The 15,796-nt window shown below is 37.6% G+C and overlaps 1 protein-coding gene across 1 annotated transcript in view; it reads left to right on the plus strand.

Annotated features, from left to right (window-relative positions):
• Positions 1-15,796, plus strand: part of ENPEP (glutamyl aminopeptidase) — an 82,816-nt gene that overhangs the window by 4,014 nt on the left and 63,006 nt on the right. Inside the window, exons 2-3 of the mRNA XM_060654430.3 lie at positions 6,883-7,024; positions 9,077-9,208. Coding sequence (XP_060510413.1) covers positions 6,883-7,024; positions 9,077-9,208 — 274 coding nt within the window. The remainder of the gene's footprint in view (positions 1-6,882; positions 7,025-9,076; positions 9,209-15,796) is intronic.

The raw sequence follows: 15,796 nt of genomic DNA on the forward strand, positions 1-15,796 counted from the left end.
ATGGTCAGGCTTTGAAGACTGCTTGACTGTGAGAAAGAGGTGAGTTAGTTATGTGTACAATATGCCACAGATGTCTGATCTGATAGCTCACACCTTTAACTGATACTGGAAATAGAATGGTAGAACCTGGTTTGGGGGGGAAGGTCATGACTTTGTTGTCAGATGCCTATCAGACATCTAGGAAGACATGTCCAATAGGCATTTGGATACATAAGTCTGAAGCACAAGGTTAGGGCTTATGAGAAAGATTAGGAATTAATGTGAAAACATGGCAAAACAGAAACCAGTGAGGGGTGCCTGTGTGGCTCAGTCAGTTGAGTGTCTGACTTCGGCTCAGGTCATGATCTTATGGTTCATGACTTCGAGCCCCGCGTCAGGCTCTGTGCTGACAGCTCAGAACCTGGAGACTGCTTCAAATTCTGTGTCTCCCTCTCTCTCTGCCTCTCCCCTGCTTGTGCTCTGTCTCTATCTTTCAAAAGTGAGTAAACATTAAAAAAAGAAAGAAAGAAACCAGTGAGATGGTTCTAGTTAAGTGTGTGTGTGTGTGTGTGTGTGTGTGTGTGTGTGTGTGTGTGTATGATATATTTGCACATGCATGGAGATGTGTACTCATTTGTAGGTTTAGTCTTGAAGTTTTAGTTGTAGGTCAGTTTGTTCATTATATTCTTAGACTGCTATGTTGAGCTATCAGTATACCTATTATCAATAAACAATATATCTATTTTTGGTCTTGTTGCCTGTTGCAGGAGACATGGTAATTTCCTTTATTTTGGAAGCAAGGAAACAAATTTTACTTGACCTTGAATGTCTTCTACATAGAAAAAAAGCAACTGGAAAATACATTTAAATAATTAACTGGTGCGGTGTCTGGGGTGGCTCAGTTGGTTAAGTATCTGACTTAGGCTCAGGTCATGATCTCACGGTTCATGAGTTCGAGCCCTGCACCGGTGTTTGCTCTGACGGCTCAGAGCCTGGAGCCTACTTCAAATTCTGTGTCTCTGTCTCTGTCTCTCTCTCTCTCTGCCTCTCCCTCACTTGTGTGCTCGCTCTCTCTCTCCCTCTCTCTCTCTCAAAACTAAATAAATAAATAAAAAAGAAAGCAAAGCTAAACCATGATACATTTAAAAAATACTGGTTCATTCAAACCATCATGAAAATATATTGGAGTCTGAATAATCTAGATGGATTGTCTTGCACTAATCAGCTCCCCTATTTAATTCTGCAGTCCCTTCCTTAGTCTGCACAGCCTCTTAGCAATTGTGGCTGCCTCATCTCCATCAGAAGGCCTTTGTTGAAGGTTTTCACACAGATCTTGCCATTTATTTTGCTGGTTTAAGTTACTAAATTGCTGAACATAGCCTGAGAGTCTTCATTGGAGATGCCAGATGATATATGAGGTAATCAAGTAAAATTTTTTTTTTTTAAGTAGATTCAGAGTGAACTGGTCTGTGACTTGCATCTCAGCTCCTCTTCCTCCAGTTTTCTCTAAAGTCACCTTGATCTGATGTACTCTGAGAAGTCAGAGGGATTTCTTCCCTTTTGTGAATTAATAAGCTACACAGAATTGTATTTTTAATGTGCTGGTCTAGTAAGTGACTTATTAACATGACATAGAGAGAGGCCCCTACGGAAAAATGGTTTAGCTCAGCACATTTGCCTGGCATTATAATTATTCAGGACATGCTCACGAGTCACTCCTGAACACATCGTGCTCTTAGCCAGGCTTTCCCCATTAATTTGCAGCACAACACAACTGATTCTAAAAAGAAGAGGTTTTAATCACCGAGTAAAACCTCCCCCAAGAAGGTATGACCTAAAATTGTTTTGCATCTTCTATACCTTGTTTAAAATTTGCATATATTTAGAAAACTTCAGTAACGTTGGATGACATTTAGCAGATATAAATAGGGGCTTTTGAGTTCTATAGGAGTTCATGAGAAAAAATAACAAGTTACCATTGAAAAATATTGTTATGTTGCCTACAGTATTTATATACCAAATACTTTTGTTCCAGGACAGATACTCTTGTTTAATGAAAGAATTTTGAAGTCTGTTCATTGTGGAAAGTGCATTAACATACAGCATAGTTAGTCTTCTAGAGTTAAAGGAAATAGGGTGAGGTGTATCCTAATCCCATTATGTAAATATGAAGGGAATTTCAAATATATTACTACACGTGATCTATCCCTTATTACCCCCACATAACCCTGTGATGGGGACAGATGTGCCCAGGCTTTATAGATCAGGTTACCAGGCTTTATAGATCAGGACACTAAGAATCAGTATGTTTTGTGACTGGCACAAGATCGCACTTTAAAGGGCTGAAGTAGGATTGGAATCTAGGAATTTTTACTCTTAGAAGAGGGGTTTCCCCATGAAATCATGGGGAATAAGCCAGAAAACAATACGCATTTTGTAGCCCTTCTGCTTGTTGAGTGTCACTTTACCTTATACATCAGTGTAAGTACAGGTCACTATAATTGAGCTACACTCGGTGTGATTAACGTTCACTGATAGGGCCACCAAGATAGACCAAACACAGCACCCAGTGACACCATCAACACCGTTCTGTTCCATTTCCAAAGGTAAGTCTGAGATACCCTAATTTAGGGAAGGATTTTTTGCATACAATCAAGCACAGCCTCTTTTAAAGAGAGAAGGTGAGGAACAACTGAAAGTTCTCTTTGTGGGTGCTTGGGGTGGGGGTGGGGGGTGTATGTGCTCTTGCCCAGAGCAGAAACTGAAACAGAGCATTTAAAAATCTACCAATGGCTATTGCTTAGGACAGTGGAATCCCACTCCCTCCTCCCTCCTCACCCTGCCCCTGTACCCTCTCCCCTTCTTTCTTTCTCTCTCTCTCTCTCCCCCCCCCACCCCATCCCCCCCCAACCCAATCCTATTCCCAAATTAGTTAATTGGCTTATTTCTGAGGTGTGACTAAACTGAAACATTCTTGCAGAGAGTGATTTTTCTTTTTCTTCTGCCTCTGGAAGAAATCAGAAGCCCGAAGAATTCAGAAGAAAAGGCAGCTGACTAAACATGGGGCTGGAGCTTGGTGGAGCTGATTATAAAACCTTAGTACCCTGGGAAAGTGTGCAGGTTTCTTTATATCCTGATGTGTTTGTAATTCTCTACTGTCTGAACTGTATTAGAAACTTCAATTGACTAAGCTATTATCATCACAAAACTAATCAGGAATTACCTCTGTTGAAGAAGAATACATTCTTGAAGCTTTTTAGGATAACTATTATTTTGAACGAATTTCAAACTTACAGAAAAATTACAAGAATAGTACAAAGATCTCCTAGAAACATTTTACTGAGATTCACCAATGTTAACATTTTGTCCTATCCCCCCTCCCACTCATGCCCCCCCTTCCCGTTAGAGTATTTTGATACATTATTTCCCTTTACATTTTAACATTCCGTATATATTTCTTAAGAGACATTCTGTAACATAACTACAGTGCAGTTATCAAAATCAGAAAATTTAACATTGATATAATATGATTATCCAATCCACAGTCATAATCAAACTTCATCAATTAACCCAAAATGTCCTTCTGAGCTATTTTTCTCAGTCCTGTATCCAGTCTGGATGCATGCATTACATTTAATGTTATGCCTTGTTAGATTCCTTCAAACTGGAACAGTCCCTTAGCCCCTCTCTTTGTCTTTCATAACCTTGATATTTTTGGAGAGTACAGTTATTTTGAGAATGTCCCTCAGTTTTAGTTTATCTGACTTTCCTCATGATTTAAAAATGCAGGTTTAGCTTTTTTTTTTTTTTTTTTTTTGGGTCAGGCATTTCACAAAAGTGGTGCTGTGTCCCTCTCAGGAAATCCTATCAGGAGACCGATTCCATTGGTTTGACCATTATTAGTGATGCTGTCATTGATCACTTGCTTAAGGTGGTACCTAATACTTCCTCCACTGTAAAGTTACAATTTATCTCTTTGTAAGTAAATTCCAGAGATTCTTTGAAACCATTCAGATACACCTTTCCTCATCAAACTGTCACCCATATGTTTTGGCATCCACTGACAATTTTCTAAGGCCATCATTCCTCCTAAAATCACTAATAGGCAATCTATGTGTGGAAAAAAACACAACTTTCCCTTCTCCTCACCACCCATAAATATCTATATCTGTATCTATATCAGAGTAAGGATTCATGGATTCTTATTTTAGTCGATGGGTTATAATTTCATTATTAATTTTGACATTCTAATTCTCCCAGATTCGACCATGGTAGTCCACTCAAGTGGGCCCCTGTGTCCTTTTGACTCGTTCCCATGGTTCTTTGAGAACTTCCTTACTTTTGGGCAAAGCAAAGATGTTCCAGGATCATCTTGGACTCTTGCTGACTCATCACTGGAATTGGCCATTTCTCTAAGGAGTCCTGGTTCCTTTTAGTGGGGAGTGGTATTTAGAACTCATCATCTGGGAACTAGCTTTGCTCATTTGCTCCAAGCTTGTCAGTGCTGCTACTCCCGCTCAGCAGAGAGAACTCAGTTTGCATTTTTATATCCACCTACCTATATCTACACACAAAAATCATTGAATTTACACCAAACCTGCAATTATAATTTAATATGGAGAGACATTCTAGTCTTTCCCCTTTCCAAATTTATAACTCTCTTCCCCAACAGTGAGAAACCTGCTTTCCATTATCCTCTTTTATTTATTTATTTATTTATTTATTTATTTATTTATTTATTTATTTATTTTCATTTGCTCAAGCCATTAGAACACAGAATGTTGTTTCTGAATTGCTAACACATACTACTAGAAAACACAAACTTACTTACTGGAACTTAGTATTCATTTAGAATTATTTTTAGGGAAAATGTTCATATGTTAAACACACAAATCTAATGGACACAGTTCAATGAATTTTGACAAATGCACACATCTTTGTTACCCATATCTCTAATAAGATAGAAATTTTTTTCAGTCATCCAAGAAAGTTCCCTCCCTCAGGCAACAGTCTCCCAAAAGACAGCCACTTTTCTGGTTTTACTTTTTACAGATTAGTTTTCTTGGCTGAGTTTTTTTTTTTTAATGTTTTTATTTATTTTTGAGACAGAGAGAGACAGAGCATGAACGGGGGAGGGTCAGAGAGAGGGAGACACAGAATCTGAAACAGGCTTCAGGCTCTGAGCTGTCAGCACAGAGCCTGACACGGGGCTTGAACTCACGGACCGCGAGATCATGACCTGAGCCGAAGTCAGCCGCCTAACTGACTGAGCTACCCAGGCGCCCCTTGGCTGAGTTTTTAACAGGAAATTATTATATCTAGAGAGGTTTTTTTTTTTAAGAAATTAAAAAAATATTTTCATTTCTTACACGTGGATGTTGACCTATGGCATATTATCTTTTGGATAAATTAATGTATATAATACATCCTTAAACCAAAATGAATGCAGACTCTTACCATGGCCTCTGCTGAGTAGTCAAACTTCTTTGGCCCCAGTCCCTCTAGTTCAGCGGACACCTTTCAGCCACACTGGACACCATTCAGGTCCTCAACCACATGAAATTCTTTTCCACTCTAGAGCCTGTGCACTTTTCTGTTCTCTCTGCTAGGATACAATTTTCTTATGCTTCCCCTGTCTGGCTTTTTCTCATCATTCAGACCTCAGGAAACCATTACCTACTCCAAGAGATTGTCCCTGACTATTTTACCTAACGGTGCCCACAACTTTTCCTAGGTTTTTCTGTCACTTCCCCTGTTTTATTTTCCGTATACCTCTTATCACTCTCCTATGTGCTTATTTAGTCTTTGTCGTTCCCTCAGCACCTAGAATAATGCCTGGCAAATGTGTTTGTGTGTGTACGGCAGGGAGAGGGATGGGGTGGGTGGGTAAGGCGCGTGGACGGAAAGGGTTCGATAAATATTGGATGAATGAATGATCTAATACTTTAGCTTTGTATTCTTTATGATATGCCTGAAGGACAAAATATTTCCCTTAGCCAAATTATTAACAAATATGTCAACATTTCTGTACTCCCCCTTTCTTTTATGCTTTTTACTTTGCTTACTCTTCTAATGAGCAAGTGTGCAATATTTTACTGTGATATAACTACCTTTAAAAAGTATATATTCATTGATTTTTTTGAGCAGTTACTCAGAAAAAAATGTTATTTCCACTTTGAAATGATGGAAATATTAAACATTAACATTTTAATTTACAAAGGCATTTGCCTAGTTAGAGCCATAAAAAATGCTCTTTTCAAAAGTGGGTTTTCCTGCTTTTCAAAATGCTCTTTTTTCAAAAGCAGGTTTTCCACCTGGTCAAAGGTTATTTCACCTGGGAGATTACTCAGAGCACTGCCTTTGCATAGAAATGAAATTGGAGTCTGTCCCTGGTGCAACATAAATAAGAAAGAATGTGCCATTAGGGACAGGAGCTGGGGACTCTGGAAGATACTCCTCTGCTCTGTGACAGGACACAGCTGTTCACTCTCAGAAGGACAATTAGAAACAACTCCTTGAGTTTGGCTTTGTTGTTTACCTACTTGTTGCTTGATGGCTTTTGAGTGGAAAAAGTGACAGTTCATAATTGGATTTAGTTTTGCTTATCTACAGTTCACAGATTTTTAGTTATGGCACCAAAATATCAAACTATTCATATAAAATATCTAAATCTGGAAACTTCCAGATTTTCATTTATTTGTTGACCTAAAAATTCCAAGAAAGGCTTTGACAACTATTTGATAGTTTTCTGGATAGAAGGTCATTTTAAGACCTGCAATATAATTACATAGTAGTTATAAATACACGCAGCTGTAATTACATAATTGACTTTTTCTATAGGAATAGAAACACAGGGACTGTGAGAAGAGGTGACATGTATTTTGTTTGTGTGTTTGTTCTAAGGAGCATAGCAGCCACTGATCATGAACCAACAGATGCCAGGAAATCCTTCCCTTGTTTTGATGAGCCCAACAAAAAGGCAACCTATACGATATCCATCATCCACCCCAAAGAATATAAGGCAATTTCAAATATGCCAGTGGAGGTAAGTCCTTTAAAAAATTTTTTGTTTCTGCAGATCGTCTGTTTAAAATAGCAGGTAAATTATCTTATTTACTATGAGAGAACCCAATGAATTCTAAAATTAAATGTGCCCTTATAGTTCATTAGAGGCTTGAAAATTCATTTTGACAACCTCTTTTCTTGGAGTCCTAGAAGTCTTTAACCTGACATATCCTAGTCTAGTCAAAAAGCCATGGTTGGGTTCCAAGCAAGAGTGAATACAGTTGACCCTCATCGGCTGGGCTCTGCTTAACTGAAACAACCCCCTAGTCATGACAGACTAATGGCAGACTCATGGAATTAGAGACTTAAAAATATTCTTGGGCCCAGTGCCTATTCTTGATTTTCAGATAAATAGAAGCCCAGTGTTTAAGATTGACCTACTGCAGAAAACCATCACTTAAATATTGGAGTAAAGAAGCCAACTCCAAGGAAACTCATGCCCAAAGATTTTCTAGTGAACAAATAGTGATCATGAAATGTTAAAAAAAAAAAAAAGTAGGCTCCAGTAAGTTCTGTCTGTGTAATTACTGGCATAAGACTTTTTCCTCCATTACTGCCCCTCAACCACAGAAAGAGTAATGTAGCTAACTAAAGTTGGGGATTATTGTACCTTATACATAGAATAAATGCACATATATTGACATGTAAAAGGGTAAGTCTCATCCTTATATATAATTGTCCTCTAACTGATACCAGAAAAAAACCCTGCTTAAATTATATCTGCCATTGTTCTGATCCACTGTCTGAAATGTCATCATTGAAATTCATCCCTCTTAATGACCAGTATTCCTCAGAAAAGCAAGAACAAAGTAAAACCAACAAAAGCTTTAAGAGGGTTCAAAAGCAAATTGTCAGCTATCCATGCCTTGCAATGTGAATTAGTTGATCAATTTGTTTTATTCTGGTGTCAGGCACCTGAGCAGTTGAGCTTTGACTGGAGAAAAAAGAGAAAAGTATAAACTAAAAGAGTCTGGCACACTGACCCAAAAGGCTGGGCCAGGGTAAAAGATCCTTTCAATGTTTGGTCGGGATGGGAAGGGCAGGTGGGAGAAGAAAGGATGCAAACCTTACCAACTTCTGCTCAAGACCTCTCAGAGGACCTTTTCATTTTGCAGAATATATTCTTCACCTCTTACTAGTTCCAGACAATAGTCCTGGAAGAAGAAGGATATTGGGTCATTAGGAGTTCTCACTAGTAGTGGTTACTAGAGTAACTTTGCTGACGTTCAGATACTTGTCTACAAGCCCTTGCACACACATGCTTGCTTGTCAATGAGGCATCGATTCTAGTCCAACCTTCCTCACTTAATCCCCTTTGAAAGCTTCCCACTGCAGTGACTTACTGTGTGACTACAAGGCACATGGAAATATTTAAACAGTGGGTAGCATGAATTGGGCAAGTATATGTGGATGGAATATTAGGCCTGGTGATTGGGGAAGAGGAAGGCAAAGCTGGCATGGGCAGAAAACCAGACAGATGGAGTCAGTAGTGGCATCAGTAATGAAATTCTTCTGTCCGTGATAATCAAGACAGTGACTTTAGTGATGATACCTTGGGTCTTTGATGTAGGCATCCGAGATGGAAAAGAGAACCCAACATCCTGCTATGCCTGGTACAGCAATTGCCCTCCCTGAACAAACATTTGCTTAGTTCTTCCTTTGTGTGAGGCATTGGGCACTAACCTTTTCTTCATTGACAGATCTGCTATCCCCTCAAATATCATGGTTGGGATTGTATATTTAATGTAGAAAGACAAACGAATTCCTATATCCTAGTCAAAGTTGTGTTTTCCCTGAGAAACCTCGTACAGTGTATAGTTCAATCACTCTTTCACGGGTCTAAAAATTAAGTGCCATTTCCGTTAGTCTTTTTCAATATCACCATTCATGGGTAAGAGGAAGTTTTACCCCTAAGCTTTGACAAAGGACTTCTGACTAAAACTCCAGGTTTGGAGGAATCATTTGTTTGTCTTGTCTGTGACTGATCTTGTCTGTGACTGATAAATAAAAGATTATCTTTTGTTTTCAATAGAAAGAAGAGTCAGTGGACGATAAATGGAATAGAACAACTTTCAAGAAGTCCGTCCCTATGAGCACCTACCTGGTGTGCTTTGCTGTACATCAATTTGACCGCGTTGACAGAATATCTAAAAGGGGAGTACCTGTGAGTCCCATTATATATTTTTTATTTTTTTAAGTTTATTTATTTATTTCAAGAGAGAGAGAGAGAGAGAGAGAGAGAGCAGAGGAAGGGCAGAGAGAAAGGGAGAGAGAGAGAATCCCAAGCAGGCTCCACAGCATCAGCACAGAGCCCGATGCAAAACTTACCTGACTGAGCCACCCAGGTGCCCCGAGTCCCATTATATTTTTAAAAATTTCCTACCTAGGGATTTGTGATTAATTTTCTATTTTTTTAATGTTTCCCTCCCACTTAACAGACTAGGAAAGCCCATTCGTCATCAGGGTCTATGAGCTTGATGATAGATGCACTGAAAATATCGAAAATCATAAGCTGAAAGGACACATGTGAAAAATAAACACGACAGACATAGGAATGAATAGTTCTGAATTCTTTCAAAGGGAAAATTCACTATAAATCTAAAGCTAGCTCCCAAGTATATCAGCACAAGTATATTAAAATATTTGAGCATGCCCAGTTTAGTGAAGTGGTTAGTATATGTGTTTGGGTGGGGTCCTGAATGGAGGCCAGAGAGGAAGGAGGAAACCATAGGAAGATGAATATCCTTCAAAGTTTGTGATGCCATTCCTATATGCAATTCAAAATAAGATAACAACAAAGTGTCAAAAAGCATATTTTTACAGTGTAAGAGATAAATAAGCTTTTAGAAATCAAGATGATTAATTCAATAATTTTCTTTTGAAAACACAAATACTTTTACCTAATTATTCTTCTCATTCTGAAGGCTCCCATTTTGCTCATGCCCTAAACACTTGCTTAATCTGATTTTCTTTCCGTTAGTCCACCTCTGTGCTATCTATTTTATATATATATATGTATATTTATATATACATATATATATATAAATATATATACACACACACATATATATTTATAAATATATAAATATATTTATATATATATACACACACATATATATAAATATATATATATATACACACACACACACATATATATATATTTGCAATATAACTTTATAAGGAAAAAAACCATCACTCCTATTTTACAGATGAGAGAGTCGAAACTTAATATGTTTAAGTAATTTGCTCAAGATCACCCAACTGGCAAGTGGTGGATACTGTATGCTGCTAAACCTTCTGAAATATGATATTCTGAAAATATCTTTACCTCTTCACCAATCACTGGAGGGAAGGGATGAATTCCTCCATTTCCTGTGACACTATCTCCTAAGGAAATTTACCTTAATGTTGGTATAGTAGGAGTCGAGGGTGGTTTCCAGCATGCTGCCTTTACTGTAACCAAATAATAGCAAATGAGGGAATGTCCTAACACCTTTTCAAAGGGGTTGTATATCAGGATGAATTTTGTCATCCCTTACCACACGTGTTGCTTTGATGTGACCTTCAGTCATGGTAAAGAGCACTGCCGGGGGCTAATAGATAATAGTAGGGGTAAGAAAGAAATGCTGCTAGAAAGAGGAAATTGTTTTTTCTATATTGTGCTGAATGTCCTTGCTGGCACTCCTCCTGCTTAACATAGAGGTGAAAGCAGTAGTTCAGCTTGGTTTTTCTTACAGACTCCTCACAGTCATAGAATTTTTATCTGCAGGTGCTTTCTTCATCACCTGCAATTCAGTTGCATGAATGTTTTTCATCATGTGCAGGTGTGTTCTACACCAATTTTTTTAAAAACCTAATGATTGCTTTTTGGGCAAGTTTTTTATTTTGGGTGGAAATGACAAGGCGAAGCAGAAGGCTTAAACAATTCTCTAGTGATGATGTAATTGCATAAAAAGAAAATTTAGGGGCACCTGGGTGGCTCAGTTGGGTAAGCGTCTGACTTCGGCTCAGGTCATGAACTCATGGTTCATGAACTCCAGCTGTATGCTGTCAGCACAGAGCCTGCTTCAGATCCTCTGTCCCCCTCTCTCTGCCCCTCCCCCACTCATGCTCTCCCTCAAAAATAAATAAGCATTTAAAAAAATAATAATAATAAAAGAAAAAGAAAATGCAGTCAACTCATCAGCAACCGACAGCATACTTGGAGTTATTTCCTATAGTGACGGTGAGTTTGCATTTCCAATGCACCTGGTCCTCTGACCAAGGATATTTATTTGTAAGGTGTGATAGTGGCTGGATGAGTCATCAGAGCCCATACCAGTTAGTTAGCTGAGCTCTAATGGTGGATTTTGTATGAAGGTTTTAGATGACATAATGGAAAATACAATTTGGCAGAAGATCCCAATGGTATCTTTGAGTGGTAAATATTTCTTAAATATCAAAGCTGACTGCATACTATTCCATTGTAAATTTGGTTAAGTTTTCACCATTTGGGTGGGAAATGAGTATTGTCATAATATATTGCTTTCTGATGATCTATTTGGTAAAAGGGAAACAGAATGCTATAATCTCTTTGGACACTTCCCAGAGACTCTGGGTTGGGAGAATTCAGTGAAAGTGAAACATGGAGCTAAACAAAGTAGGGGCCCTTCCCTTCCACCCCATCTACAGAAGACAGGCAACCAGATTTTTCCCTCCTGCAAAACCTGGTAGGGCTGTTTTCTACAAAAGGTAGACAGAACCCTTACTAGAGAACTTGCAAGGCATCTAGTATGAATGCCAATTTATGGTAAATTCTGCCTCATTGACATTTGAGAGGTTCCCTGCCTGGCTTTTCCTACCCACTCACTCTAAATTGAAATCTAACAGTTAACACTCAAGCACAGGTACCCCAGTACAATCTCCCATTCTAGAAAAAATTAAGGGGAAACTGATCTACTTAAATATACTTAAATGTGACATCAATGGAAATGCAAACCAGCCTCAGTACTACATTCTTAGAGCTGAACAGACAACTTAAGATAAACAGGCATCTGAGGAAAACAAACAACATAAAAGAAAATCCAAGGCAAATAAACAAAAAAACACTCTGGGGGCCAATAGTAATGATTGGGGAAACTAAAGAGAATTCCCAAAAAAGCCATAAAAAATTGAACTTTCTCACCTGTACAACCTTTAATTATTACTCTCAGATTCAAGAAGATGTGATCATCATAAAATAGAAAGCTATGAGAAAACAATCAGAAATCAGTAGTTCAAGTTTAAAATAAAACATGATTTCCAGAGCATAATCTGGCTCTGATCCCCAGTAACCCGTTACTAATTACCAATAAGCTTATGACTTCAGTCCTGCCATCTGCTTTGTATTTTTATCAAGTTCATGGAGATATTTATGTTGTTTAAAGTCCTGATATGTCTTGTGGGTTTTCCATTTTTCCATTGCATCTATCATTTCAGTATGTGGGGGTACATCAAATTTTTAATTTACTGTGCCATCTCGACCCAAAGTCCCTATACTTCTATTTCAGTTTTTAAAAAGTGGAACTAGGTAGCTTTTGTGTAATGCAATACTTTTAGTAGAAACTTCATGAATTAAAAGATACTTTGCTTCTGACAGTATTATTTTGGTACATTAATCACTTGCTATTCATAATCAGATTATATTGTGCAATCAACAATCAGTACTACCCTGATTAAATCCTTGGGTATGTTCACCATTCTGGCAAAAGTTCCTTTATATCAATAAACGTAGAATCCAGACCTATGTTCTTCTGAATTGTTTACAAGCAGATATTATTTACACAGCAGGTATTAGTAGTTGAACCGTTCATTATGCTTAAAATGTCCTTGCTGCTCATGAGAAAAAATTGGAATAGAGGATTCATCCCAAAAAAAAAACTGTTAAGAAGAAAGGTAACTGAGTTTGGAAGGTAGCTCAAAAGACTTTTAACTTTGTATATTTCCTTTATTGAATATTATTTGCAATGCATTTTGATTCAGTCCTGAAAAATAAAATTTAGCAATAATTGAGGCTAGCCTTTGATGGAAAGACTCTTTACAACTCTGTTGGTAAGAAATCTCCTGAGGACTTTTTCAGGTTTAGTTGATTATTTCAGGGTTTTAAAGTCAGTAAAATCTTTAAGTAATATCTTCAGGTATTTATCCAAAGAAAATGAAAATACTAACTTGAACAGATATATGCACCCCTGTGTTCATTGCTGCATTATTTTTAAAATTTAATTTAATTATTATATTTTATTTATTTTTATTTTAAATTTTATTTAAATCCAAGTTAATTAAGATATAGTGTAATAATGGTTTCAGTTATGTATAACACCTAGTGCTCATCCCAACAAATGTCTTCCTTAGTACCCATTCAGCCCATTCCCCCCACCCACCTCCCCTCCAGCAACCCTCAGTTTGTTCTCTGTATTTAAGGGTTTCTTATGGTTTGTCTCCTTCCCTATGTTCATATGTTTTATTTCTTAAATTCCACATATGAGTGAAATCAAATAGTATTTGTCCTTCTCTGACTTTTTTTGCTTAGCATAATACATTCTAGTTCCATCTGCATTGTTGTAAATGGCAAGATTTCATTCTTTTTGATGGCTGAGTAATATTCCACATCTTTATCCATTTATCAGTTGATGGACATTTGGGCTCCTTCCATAATTTAGCTATTATTGATAGTGCTTCTGTAAGCATTGGGGTGCATGTGACCCTTCAAATCAGCACATCTGTATCCTTTGGAAAAATACCTAGTAGTATGATTGCTGGGTTGTGGGGTAGTTCTATTTTGAATTTTTTGAGGAACCTCCATACCGTTTTCCAGAGTGATTGTACCAGTTTGCATTCTCACCAACAGTGCAAAGTGTTCCCCTTTCTTTGCATCCTTGCCAACATCTGTTGTTTCCTGAGTTGTTAATTTTAGCTATTCTGACAGGTGTGAGGTGGTATCTCATTGTGGTTTTGATTTGTATTTCCCTGATGATGAGGGATGTTGAACATCTTTTCATGTGTCTGTTAGCCACCTGGAGGCCTTCTTTGGAAAAATGTTTATCCATGTCTTCTTCCCATTTCTTCACTGGATTATTTGTTTTTTGGAGGGTGTAGAGTTTGATAAGTCCTTTATAGATTTTTGGATACTAACCCTTTATCTGATATGTCATTTGCAAATATCTTCTCCCATTCTGTAGGCTGCCTTTTAGTCTTGTTGATTCTTCCCTTCGCTGTGCAGAAGCTTTTTATCTTGATGAAGTTCAATAGTTCACTTTTGCTTTTGTTTCCCTTGCCTCCAGAGACATGTGTAGTAAGAAGTTGCTATGGCCAGGGTCAAAGAGGTTGTTACCTGTTTTCTCCTCCAGGATTTTGATGGTTTCCTGTCTTACATTTAGGTCTTTCATCCATTTTGAGTTTATTTTTGTGTATTGTGTAAGAAAGTGGTCCAGGTTCATTGTTCTGCATGTTGCTGTCCAGTTTTCCCAACACCACTTGCTGAAGAGACTGTCTTTTTTCCATTGCATTGTAGCATTATTTACAATAGCCAAGATATGTGAACAACTTAAGTGTCTGTTGATGGACAAGTGTATAAATACACACACACACACGCACACACACACTCAGAAATATTATTCAGCCATTAAAGAAGTCTTGCCACGTGTTACAACATAGGTGGATCTCAAGGGCATTATGCTAAGTGAAGTAAGTCAGAGAAAGACAAATACTGTATGATTTCACTTACATGTGGAAGCTAAAAAACAAAAATAAAAACAAACCAAGAAAACAGGCTTGTAGTTACAGAGAATATATTGGTTGTTGCCAGAGGAGGGGGTGGGAGGTACATATAATGGGTGAAGGGGGTCACAAGGTACAAACTTCCAGTTACAAAATAAATAATTTATGGGGGATGAAAAAATAAATGAAATCACTGGATTCTACTCTAGAAAAACAATTAGTACAAAATGTAGAGATTATATGACTTTTGAATTAACTCCCAAACTATCAATAAAATGTACTTCTATTGTTTATATAGGAGTCAAATTTTGGGAAGCAATATCCTTGATAAACATGTCATTAACCTCTTAGGTTAGTTCAAAGTCTTCTGTTGGGCTGTATTGCATTCCATTTTCAAATCCACAACAACGTGGATTATGAATATATTTTTAAGTTATAGGTTTAATACCCATACATTATAGAAAATGTGGCTGGAAGAAAGCAAGTAGAAAAAAGGAAAATTAGGGGCGCCTGGGTGGCTCAGTCAGTTGAGTGTCCGTGTTCAGTTCAGGTCATGATCTCACAGTTTGTGAGTTCAAGCCCCGCATCAAGCTCTGTGCTGACAGCTCAGAGCCTGGAGCCTGCTTCGGATTCTGTGTTTCCCACTCTCTCTGCCCCTCCCATGCTCATGCTTTGTCTCTGTCTCTCAATAACAAATAAATGTTAAAAAAAAAAAAAGGAAAAAGGAAAATTACCTATATTACCATATATAAAAATCATTCTAAGTTAATAGTTTTGTGATGCCATCTGAAGTACATTTGACCTATGACCTCAATAACTTTGCTAGACTTTTTAGCTTGGCACTAGTCTTCCAGGAACCAAATTCAGGACAAATTAAATGGTAAGAGTGATCCTGTTCCTGAGAAACAGTAAGTTCTAATTAGGACTTGGGTTTCTTTGGGCTTTTGACCTCTGTCTTTTGTAAAGAGGGATGTGCAAAAAAGGAGCAGTTACTTTGCTAGAGATTAATTCAACTGTA

This window comes from Panthera onca, chromosome B1 (assembly GCF_046562875.1).
Source record: "Panthera onca isolate mPanOnc1 chromosome B1, mPanOnc1 haplotype 2, whole genome shotgun sequence".
Lineage (NCBI taxonomy): Eukaryota > Metazoa > Chordata > Mammalia > Carnivora > Felidae > Panthera > Panthera onca.